General features: G+C 28.8%; 1 protein-coding gene across 5 annotated transcripts in view; it reads right to left on the bottom strand.

Moving 5' to 3' along the window:
• Positions 1-1,445: 1,445 nt before the first annotated feature.
• Positions 1,446-12,439, bottom strand: part of nwk (FCH and double SH3 domains nervous wreck) — a 152,620-nt gene continuing 141,626 nt past the window's right edge. For all 5 annotated transcript variants that reach the window (XM_085815891.1, XM_085815893.1, XM_085815892.1 and 2 more), the window contains one exon: positions 1,446-5,462. In XM_085815891.1, the coding sequence (XP_085672017.1) occupies positions 5,040-5,462 (423 nt within the window). In that variant the 3' untranslated portion in view covers positions 1,446-5,039. The remainder of the gene's footprint in view (positions 5,463-12,439) is intronic.

Raw genomic sequence — 12,439 nt, 5'->3', positions numbered from 1 at the left:
ACACCCAGGATTTAGCGATTCGGTCCCCTAAAAAAACCCCAGTCGCCCTTTAAAAAGGGGAGTATATAAGGTATTTCTCCCACTTTCCTAGCGTGCCTTCATGGTGTAGTGGGCCGGTATTCCAGAGGTTCGCAATTCGATTCTCAGCAAAAATTTTGTTAATTTTTCATCTTTCCTGCTTTTTTTTTAAAAAAAAAAAAAAAACCTAATGTCTCTAGAAGGTAGCTTGCTCCCCTTCTGCCTAGCCAACAGGTTTGGCAGGAAAAAAGTACATACCTAATTAGAAGTGTATTTATTATCTCAGGCTCATTTCCTTGAACTAAACAAAAACCAGAAGCCACTGATAAAAACATATATCATAACATTATGCATTAGACATATATTTACAACTGAAAAAGTTTTACAGTGTCTTCAAAGAAATGAGATTCAAACTAATTTACTTATGTTTGAATTCAAATAGGTGACTAATTTGCAAACTAGAAAAAATATCACAATGTTCATTTAAAAAAGTAAATCATTAGAAGTATTCTATCAATAGATCAAAATGAGAAAATACCTTACCTTGTGTTGAGGCTAAGGAGTTATTCTGAATTTCAATACATTCTTATTAAAATCAAACATTTGCATAATTCTCTAGTACTTAATGGGTAGTCTGAAGCTTTATTTCTTGAAAAGATGAATGCATCTTTTGCTTAATCAATGAGTTTATTTTGTTATTCTATTATTATATCTTCTCAAACACCACCATTTAAATCGATACAAATAAAGTTATATATATATATATATACTGGTATAAAAATAAATAAATAAAAACATACTAATTTTTATTAAAAAATTAATAAAAATTTTATTAATTTTTTAATAAAAATTATTTTAATACAGCAGTATAAAATAAATACTATATGTGTGTGTTCAATGAAGTTGGAAATTGTTTTTACTTTTTGGCAGAGCATTTTTTCAAAAATTAAAACAGAAATGAATGGACATCTTTTCAGCTATCCATAAATGTGTTGAAATTATTACATACTTTTTACTAATCTCATTAATATACCAAATTATTTAACACAAACTATATATATATAGTAATTATTTAAAAAGATACATAACAATCCCTATCCTCTCTACATAAATAAAAATGTCTTAACCTTAGAAAAACTTTAAAATAAGCTGAAAGAAAATAAAAATTTAATAAAAAATGAATTCAGGATCTCTGTTTTTAAATTTAGACAGATTATTTTGATTTAAAAAAAATTGCTTCAATGTTTTAAAATATTTAAACATTTTCCAATACTTAAATTTCAATATAGGAATAAAATTTATATTAAACTGAAATTTTACCCAAAAAATGCTTAAAATTTTAAATCAATGTAAAAGTAAAGTTTTGCATTTTTCATTAGGAATATTTTTCTCATAGTAAGCAAATATTTTTGATAAAGTCAATGTGATTATTTTATAACATTTTTTTTTATTTTTTGCTGAGCTCTCTCTCTATATACATAACATTAAACTATTATAATACATAAATATAAAATTATGTTCCACATTTTATATAACATTGGTTGACACAATTTTATAATGTTCTTATATTGCACACATCAAGTGAATAAACGAATTCTGAAACATGCATCACTTATGACATGACTGCTTTCATTATAGCATACACAAAATACTACCTCACAATCTCACATCCTTTTGCAAAGATAATTTATTTATATGATTTAAGCCCATACGTTACAGGCATTTAACAAAAATTTAAAGTTTTATGCTATTTTTTAATATTACAGTTAGTTTTCATCTCAGTAAATGGTTCACACTGGTACTGTAATGCAAAAACTACTCATTACATCAGCAAAGCATTCACATGCTTTGCAAATAAAATTTAAAAAAATCAATAAACAAATTTATACCTGAATTAAAACAGTTAGGGAAGAGTTATATCATTTTAAGACAGCAGGAAGGAACAAAGATTCTGTTTCCTACACAGAAACAGATAGTACATAAATATACAAAGATTAATGAGGTGGTAATTTTTACAAATTCATAACAGCAAAAAATTCCAAATATTTGACATTATTTATGTTTGAATTTTTCAATGTTTAGTCAAATATTTTCCAATTTTGCATTTCATTTCAGAACTTAATTCTTACGACAAAAAATTTCATTAATTTAATTATGTAAATTGATTAGTATTATAGTAACTTTAAGCAAAGTATATATTAATAATCATAGTTTACCATACAAATTTAGGATAAATAAATGCATTAAGGAAGGACTGATGTTCATTATTTAAATGAAATACTGGATACAACTTGAAAATAACATTACTAGTCAGCTTTTATAAAACAGATGAATATAAAGCTGAATAAAACGATGTTTAATAACCCAACAGTAGAATTCACAAAAAAGTTTGTGAAACCATGTTTGAACAAAAATTTATGAAAACCACTGATAATATTTCAGTAATTAAAAAATATATATACATATATATAGTTACACTTCCTTGAAGAAATTTTATTCTGCTTCAAACTAGTGATACTATCAAGGATGAACAAAACTCGTATGTACTTTTCCAAAAGAACGTAAAATAAGGCAAGAACCATTCATTAATTTAAAAGAAGGAAATCATAAGATACATGGTTTAAAATTTTAGAAATAGTTTTATCAAAAAGTAAGGTCAAGCAGAGACTATTCTAGGCTGGTACAAATGGATTTTGACTCTAAATCTTGATATTTTCAACATATTATCAATCTGCCATGCTATACAAGATTATTTTTAATTCAGTATGGAAGAGACAATGAGACAATTATAAACCTCAGATCTTCATCATGAGTTAGACCAAGCTTCTAAATGAAACTTTTTAAAATGTTTTGAAAAAGCTGTTCTTTCATTTAATATCACTTCATAAATACTTTTCTTTGTATCTTATGTATTCACTTTCCAAAAATCAAATAATTTGTTCCTAAAAAACTCCTTTACTATATGTCACTTTCAAACTAAAATTAATTAAAAGTTATGTTAAGCTGTATGTAGAAATATAGGCTAATAGAATATTTATATACTTCACAGTTTAAAAATATGTTGCTCTGGAGAGCACAATAGTGTTACATTCAACACTGTTGTGCAACTGCAGACATTCAACATTACTTTTTGTCCAGCTTTAGAAAAACTATAACAGATATAATCAAATTTTAAATGAACATAACATGACAAATGTATTTTTAAAGCTGTACTTCTAATATGATAATTAACTTTTGCCTTAACATCCTAAGGTGCACTTACACAAGCATATGAAAAACAGTCATGAAAACATATCAAAATGATTTTCTAATTAAAAAAAATTTAATAATAATACTGTTAGCATCTTAATGCAGATATATTAGCTGCTTACAAGAAAGTTGATTAAATCGCTTAACTATGTTTAATTTAGGTAAAGTACACAAGTGCTATCTGTCTAAACTTCATTTCAGTTTTATTTAAAGCACAATGAAGATGGATTTAAAGGGCCTCTAACAACCAAATTCTAAAGAGTCAACAATTTTTAAGTGTACAGTTACAAACATCCACACCTGATCCAGAATTTGAACCGATAACATACAATGAGCCTTTGCTAAGCACATTGTCCATGATTACAGAAGTACAGTATGCAATCACAAATGAATGATTGAAGTACAGTATAAAATTACAAAATGTTAATCGATAATAAATTTAATCATACTTGAAAAATAGGCTATAGAAATGACAAATATTAAAATTATTCTTTATGCAGCATAAATGCTAATAAATAAAAAAAAACATTTAATAATTTTATAAAGGCTCAATTTTTAACAAACAGATTAACATAGTAATTAATATTGTATCTATTAATGAAAATTTTTACATGTATTTTTGAAGTTGTAACAAAGCAGTTTTAATATATGCAAAATTAAATATCAATACATAAAATTTCATGCAAGAAGTAAAATAATAAAAAAAATTTAATTAAATAAAAAAGTTTAAATTTGTTCCTCAGTGCAATTAGTATTATTTCATACCAGTTTTCAGAATCAATTTAACTCTTACGCATCTAATAATTTTGAAATTTTTGTCTAAGGTTATAAACTTTTAACTTTTATTAAAAATAATGTCAGAAATAAAATTAAACATCTCAAATATGAGAAAAAGTTCTTTGCTTAAAACAACATTTAAAACACATATTCATCTTATTTTACGTTCTTATACATCTTCATACACACATATTCATTCCCTAACACTTAAAATACATTACAATTAAAAATACAATTAAAAGATTTTCAAAATACAGACAATAATTTTAGTGTAATTCTGTGACTTTTACATTAAAAATAAATTTATTTATTTATATTTTTAGGGTGGTACAGTATTTAGACTACTACTTTTCTAGTAAAACACCAACAAAACATTTGTCTCTTACATGTGAAACAGTCATACTTGTAGGCATGTTTCTTTTGTCATAAACAATATAAAATTCATTATCTCATGCAGGAGGTCCTCTTACATCCAAGCTAATAACCACAAATAAAAACTGTGCTCATTCAGTGATAGTGATGGTAATAATAATAATAATAATAATAATAATGCATCACCTGATTTCAATAATGTAAGAGTACGCGTGATTCTTAAACACATTATTTTCTTTATTAGAGTTTCACCTCTTTTTTAAAGGAAAAATAATTTTCCTCTTGAACATCAAATTATTTTAAATCATCTGAATAAAATATTTAAAAAAAAAAAAAAAAAAAAAAGATTACTGCCCTCTAAATATTAACATAAATTTAACAATGAATTGTAACAAGGAATTTAAAAAGATACTTTTTTAATAAAGTGGTCAGAAACATTTGCAAATAATTTGATTCACACACAAATATAGATAATACAAATATACTGTATTAATAATTTGACTTTTAGCAAAACTTAGATAAAAATGTTAAACAACTTGAATTCAACTTTTTTTTTTCTTTTTTTCTTTTCTTACTCTACAATAGCTTACACCAAAAAACATATTTTATAAAATCTACCTATTTTAACCAGTTGTTTCAGAATGAATGGTACCATTGAAGCTCTTCATATCAGCACCATTTACTTCCATTTTAACTGGTTCAGGTTCTACTTCGGGTATATTGACTTTTTTAGCTTCTGTTGTACTACTAACATTGCTAGAACTACTTGGCACTTCTTTGCAAGTAACATCATCTTCATCTTTTGGAAAGGTACATTCAAACACTTCCGAACTTTGATATGTGGTCCCATTATCACTGCTTTCTTTAGCTGCAGGTTCTTCTTTTTCTTTAATTTCTAAATCATCATCAGATGTTGGAGTATCACCTCCTGTTATTGATGTTACAACAACTGTCGGACATTCTTCAGAAGCTTTTGTAGGAATCGCAGGTTCACAGCAAATCTCTTCAGCAATATTTTCTAAGGCAGAATCTTTTATGCCTGCAGCCTGTTGTAAAATATAAATTCTTTTAAAATAAGATGCTGATATTGAACACATAGTATTTATACATATACTTGATTTTCAGAACGTTTTATCATCATCACCACATGTAGATTTTTACTTTAATGAAAAGAAAAAAAATGAGGTCGTTTAGAACTCTGAACATAATTTGTATTTTGCACATTTTAGCCCCTTATAAGAGCATTTCCCCCCCTTCCCCATTATACTTTTTCAGTGTCCAGACGTGGAGATAGCTTAAAAAAAATCAATGCAAATTTCAATTTTAATATTTTGATTTTAAACATGAGCTTATACTGGATTTTTATCTCTTGAAAAAGCACAACAATATTTTCTCTGAAACTGCATCTCCCATTTTTGTAAAGAAATATAAGCATATTATATTTAAAAAAGGGTTGAAGATAAAATGTACATTTAAAAAAATACAAACACATGTTTACAACACAGGAAACCAAGTTACATAAATACTGCATTCCATACACATTAATACAACTTGAATTTTTTGCAAGTTAAAATTTGTAAATTGCTTAAGTGCAACTTCATAAGCACCTGCAACATCTAATACTATTGTATGAATGTTATATGTATAAAGGCATTTTTTAAATGAAACATACAGCATACTGCAGTTTAAATGAAACTGTAGTATTTACTCATACGTAAACTATAAAAAGTGACAGAGTAAACACTGGAAGGGGATAACTGTGAAGAGAAATGCAGTTCTTTGTTAAATTCTGTCCCTCTCAACATTAAAGGCTACTGGTAGTTGGGGGGTCATCTAAGTTATCTTCTTGATGTTGTTGTGACATCTCGCTCTCAGCACTTTTTGTTACTGTAGACCACAAATTCCCAAAGTGGTAAACTTTGTCACTGCATGCGATGGATCCCCAGGGATCTAACCTGACCTACAAGATGCCCATGTCAACAAAAGAAAAAATTATGGGAGCATGAGATGTAAGCAGAAGTCCACAAGACTTTATCCCATTTAAACAGGTTATCACCAAAATTTAGGTATTCCATAAATGCCATAATGCACCTAACACAAATTTTATCTATGTATTTACATTGTACTTACATAATTAGCAAATATGCATATAAATTAACTAATTAAACTTGTGAGTTGGTACTTATTTTCTTCATGGTCACAGTTGTAACTTACAAAAACATTTGATACCAGCAGCAATGCATTCTGTGCACATTTGCAGTAGGGTTCCGAGACAAAAACACGACAAAAGCCCACTATGATAATTGCCCATGCGACAAATACCCACAGTGATGAAAGCCCACATACATATAAGCCCACGCTGATAAAAGCGCACATAATCAAAAGGGACTTATGCTTTTTTATTACTAAACCGTGTATTTATAATTTTAATTATAATAAATGGAGTATTCTGATCTGAATTTTAATGTCTCAAATATATCTGTTTGTATATTTTATCACTACTTTATTTGTTTAATTTATTAGGCTGAAAGTAAACTTTCTACTCTCTGATTAAGTGATTAGCTGTAACGTTTCGATGATAAATCTGAAATTGCATTGTATTATTTATTTATTTAATTAACTTTGGTATGTGTACATGAAAATGAAATATATCATTGTGGAGTTTCTCACATGCTATTTAATGTGATATGGCTGAGATCAAATATAATTATGTTTCATTATTAAAACTATTAACTTTTTAATTAAAAACACTTAATTTTAATTTAATTTTATTTCTTTTTAGTTTTTCCTTTAGTTTCTTTTTAGTTTAAGAATATTAAAACAGTTAAGCATAATGAAAACTTGGCTAAGAGATATTTTATTCCTTACTTTAGACTGAGCTTATCAAAGTTTAAACATATTTCTCACTGAAAGCTGTTCTGAATGTAACAATTATAATTTGGCGATTTTCTAGACATATTTTCTTTTAGATTTCTTAATAAATTAAAACTGTCAGCTGACACCCTGTCAGAAAATGAATTCCGAATGTAAACTTTTAATCTTTCAACTACAGCAATTTGGAATAGTGTTTTTAATTTTCATTTTATTTATTTATTTATTTGGAGGGGAGGATGGAACAACTGTTAGAAGTCAACATATCCACAAATTTAAGTACAATCACCTCCAACTATAGTAACAGAACATGTGTGGACGACAGCGGACAAACGAGACTATTTCGGCATGAAAAGAGGACGGACGAAATGGCACTAAGCCAAGGGAAGACATGCCTTCGTGGAGGACGTTTTAAAGGAACTCGCTCGTATACACGTTATGCAAGGGAAAAACCATGAAAGTGCCCTTGCATTCAGCCTTTCCATCGGAATTTGAACCCCGGACTGAGCTACCAGTGTTCAGCGCTTTTACCGCTTGGTCGCTGGTGAGCTTTGTGCCTACATGAAAAGCTTCAGAGCTGGATGACTGACGCTTTCTTAATGTACAGCTTTTATTCCATTTTTAATAATTTTTATTCATTCAACTAATTATTTATTTTTTTCTGATATTTGAACTTTTTCTCACATTTATTTTTAAAAGAACAATGTCTAGAAAGTTTTGAGAATCAAAAATATATGATTAAGTCTTAGATGAGTTACGTTCCACCAATCAAAAAAGTGTTTTCACGTTTAGAATGTAATATATGTAAGTTGTTATGCATACAGCTTATCTCAACAAATGCTCAAAATTTTTTTCTCCTTTGAAATCAATAGAAATTTTTTTATGAAACTAACCCCAGTAAAACGTAGAATTTTATTTAATTTTATGCTTGAATGTTAGTTTCAAGAATGGAGCTAACAAACAAGTTATAAGGTCTAATTGTTCACAGGAGTATGTAAATTGTCAATGACCTTCTGTAAGATTGCTAGTGACTTTTCACTAGTCAACAGAGTCTGCCGAGCGGTAAAGTCGCAGAACACTGGTAGCTCAGTCCGAGTTTCGAATCCTTTGGACGGGCTGGCTGCATTGGCATTTCTGTAGTTTTCCCCATGTGTAATTTGTATGCGAGCCAGTTTCTCTTAGAAAGTCTTCCACGAAGACAACGGTTGGTATAACGGTTAGCACACTCGGTGCGTATTCAAGAGGTTCAAGTTAGAGTCCGGGCGAGCGCATTGCTCATTTTTCACGTCTCCAGCATGACGCCTGAACTAAAAAAAAGGTGGTGGATGATGATTCTTCTCCACCAAGATTTCACGACTAAATCTCCTAATACCCAGTCTTTAAAAGGGGGAGTGTATACGGTATTTTCTCTCTCCTTCCAGAATGTCTTCGGGGTATAACGGTTAGTACAATCGGATCGTATTCGAGAGATAAAGGCTCTAGTCTCGAAGAGGGCAATACTTATTTTTCATGTCTCCCGGGGAAAAAAAAAAAAAAAAAAAACCTTATGACTCTACAGTAAGAACTAAAGATCTGTAAAGTATAAAAGTCTATATTTAATTCAACTTGGCTCAGTCTAGACCAGTGATTCTCAACAGTTCTTCCCTCATGTGCCCTTTTCACCATTGCTAAACAATCATTCAACCTCTCCTTCCTAAAACTTGAAAAGTACATATGCGTTTGTTTAAATATGGATTATTTTTAATGTAAATTAAACAAGTATAAAACATGTTGTTAAATACCGAAATTTTAAATAAAAGTGCTTTTTATATTCATAAACTAAATCTAAATACATAAAGAAAAGTTTGACTAAATTACTTTCTGAAACTGTTAAGTTCCCCTTAGGGCTATCCCTCCTGATTGAGGACCCATAGTCTAGACAAAATTAGTTTTTAATAGTGACTGAATGTACAGATAATTTAATTTGTCCCACTTCTCTTATACTAACTTTTGTTATATAAAACTTCAGATTACGTGCATGTTTTTTGAAAATAAATGTTAAGACACAAATTTTTAAAAAAAATTATGTTTAAAATTTAATGTTGAATTCAAAAAACGTTTATTTGGTAGCCAGACCTAACAAACCTAAGAGATCAAATTTCAAGTATACCTTACTTGTTCTTACTAACTTCTGCTTAATGAATTATTCTTAGAAAAGAACCTTAAAAACTGGTGAAACATTTCATGCTAGAAAACAAGATATTAGAAACGTTTGAACTCATTCAATAAGAGAAAAAAATTGTTATTTAAAATGTAGCTCCATAATTAAGTATTTTTTCTACTTGATCGCCAACACATGAGGTTTATAAGAAATATTTCCTACCAGTTATGTGGCTACTATTTCTGTGTTGTCAGAATATGAAATTCGTATAGGGAAAACAATGCATTTCGAGGTGAAGAAAATGACCTTAATTTGATAGTTTTTCTAAATAATAAATTTTTACATGTTATGTGTTTCTTTTTCTTAATCTAGGCAAAATAATGCTCAATATGTAATAACAGCATAAAACCCACAAAAGAAGTGTTCCAGTGAAATTCGGTTTCGAAATGCTGTTTTAATTTGCTTTATTGAAAGTCTGTATATAAAAAATTATACGGTAAATTAAAATGAACTGTTTTCTAAGCTTTTACAGTTAATCGAGTAACATAATATTTTTTATTGAAATAAAAATTACCTTTAATGTGCAAGATTACTTTTCTTACAACGCTCATGGTTTATGAATGGCTCATGGTTCTTAAATCCTCTTGTTCTTGAGTTCAGAAACCTTCGTTATTAAAATTATTCGAATAGCTTAACTTTTATATGGTTTCATATGTTTCATTTTAACTTTCACATGGTTGCGTTTTCAACCATATGAAAGTTAAAATGAAAAATATTATACGTAAATTTTAATATATGTAATAATTTAATTCTTTTAGAAGTAGTTCAGCAGTTTTACTTTTAAACAATGGCTTTGCTTCGATATAACAGACATGTTTAATTAGTTCATCAAAAAGTTATTAGAGACACTATCGAATCAGGAACTAGCATATTTTTCCACTCTGCAGTTTTGCTGCAAAAACAGTGAATTATCCCTTTAAAAATGGTTAAGAAATAGTTAATTCCTTTCGTTTTCAGGTTATTGAAATTTTTAAAATAATTGAAATTCTAACTAAATCCTTAGATAAAAAGTTACTCAAGAACTAGACTAAAGAAATGCAAGAAAGGGGTTAACTTCAATTGCAAGCGGAATTTCAGATATTGTTATTTTCTAGTAACTAACAAAAAAAAAAAAAAAAAAAAAAATTTAAAATCCTCTTTAATGTATTCCTGATCAACCTATAATTTCTCTCCTGCCACCCCCTCCCTTCTGAGGCCATTCTTTGGCAAACCCAGGTTCGATAGGGGATAAAGCAATTAATCAAGGCTTTAACTGCTTTTTCACACAGCTGGGGGCAAAAGAAAAGGAACGCAATGGTTTCCCGCCTGAATAGCCAGTGGCCAATTAGAAAACTGCATGACGAAAACCCACAAGACGAATGCTCACTTAAAAACAGCACACATCTTCAGGAAATTCAAAATAGCTATGACTTCCTGAAAAATTTTACGAGTAATAATTATTATGATTAAAAATGAAATTTCAAGTGGGAGTGAAATTAATTTATATAAAATCCTAGTTGTCAAAATTTAACTAGATTATTTGAAATCGTGCTTTTAACTCACCATTAAAACAGTGTTTGTGATAGCGCACACAAATTTTTTCTTAATCATAAGAGAATACGGTACTTTTATTTTTTACATTGAAATGAAAGTTCGGCTTTAATTCTCCATATTAAATTAATTATATGCAAACCTTTCTGCAGTGTTAAATTATTCATAAATTATTCTCTGTATATGATGAAAATTTACATACATTTTATACTCCTTTTAATTTTGTAGAATTAATAGAAGCAGCGTCACCAGTATTCCCTTTGTCGGATTTAAACGAGGGCGCTTCCATTTGTTGCGTAAATATAAATATAAAAAATGTATAATTACACATACATAACATGCCGAATAAATACTAATTCAGAAGTCAAACAACAAAAATCAGCGTTATATTTTCAAAATTTTCGCAGGGCTAGTTTCGATGGTTTTTACTGAACCACCATCCTCAGCTGCAAAGCCGCAAAAATGAAAGTTCGCAAAAACGAGGATAACTTTGATTCAAGTTAACATGTATGTACCAATCTAGCTATTTATATTTTTGAAAATATTTGTTTTCTCCCACCCCCATGTTTCTCTCTGACACTCACATTTATAATTGGCGAATTAAAGAAGTCTGTGCAAGCACAGGAGGTACAAGTCTGTGTTGTCCTTGCAAAGCTCTAGTACATGCCTGGACAGGTATTGCTACTACATGGTGACCACACAAAAGACCACTGGACGAAAGCGCATGCGACAAAAGCCCACAAAAAAGACCCCACTAGGATAATTGTCCTTTGAAAGCAAAATACTATAATTTTTAATTATAGTATTTTAATTGACTCTCTGTTCTATATACATATAGGATTTTAATTCAGTCGGAGCCCAAAATGAAATGTATTCCTCTACTTAAATTTATTTTTCAATTATTTGTTATTAATTTAATTTATTTTTTATTTTACCTTTATTCATAAATCTGCTTTGTGAAGCTGAGGAAAAAAAAAGGAAAAAATATTAACTTTAACATTTTTGTGGTTTTGCAGCTGAGGATGGTGGTTTGATAAAAACCATCAAAACTAGTCCTGTGAAAATTTTGAAAATATAACGCCGATTTTTGTTGTTTGCCTTCTGAATTAGTACACATACATGTATAGGTTTTTAATTATATTATTTTAATTGACTCTCTGTTCTATATACATATAGGATTTGAATTCAGTCGGAGCCCAAAATGAAATTTGTTCCTCTACTTAAATTTATTTTTCGATTATTTATTATTAATTTATTTTTTATTTCATCTTTATTCATAAATCTGCTTAGTGAAGCTGAGGAAAAAAAAATTAATTTTAACGTAGCATATATATCGGTGTGGGTTTTTGTCAGTGTGGGCTTTTATCAACATGCGCTTATATCTATGTGGGCTTTTATCAATGTGGGTTTTTATCAATGTGC

The sequence above is a fragment of the Stegodyphus dumicola genome, chromosome 4 (assembly GCF_044657685.1).
Source record: "Stegodyphus dumicola isolate Sdum_Otavi_A_Nest chromosome 4, ASM4465768v1".
NCBI lineage: Eukaryota > Metazoa > Arthropoda > Arachnida > Araneae > Eresidae > Stegodyphus > Stegodyphus dumicola.
This window is presented reverse-complemented; position numbering and strand designations above follow the sequence as displayed.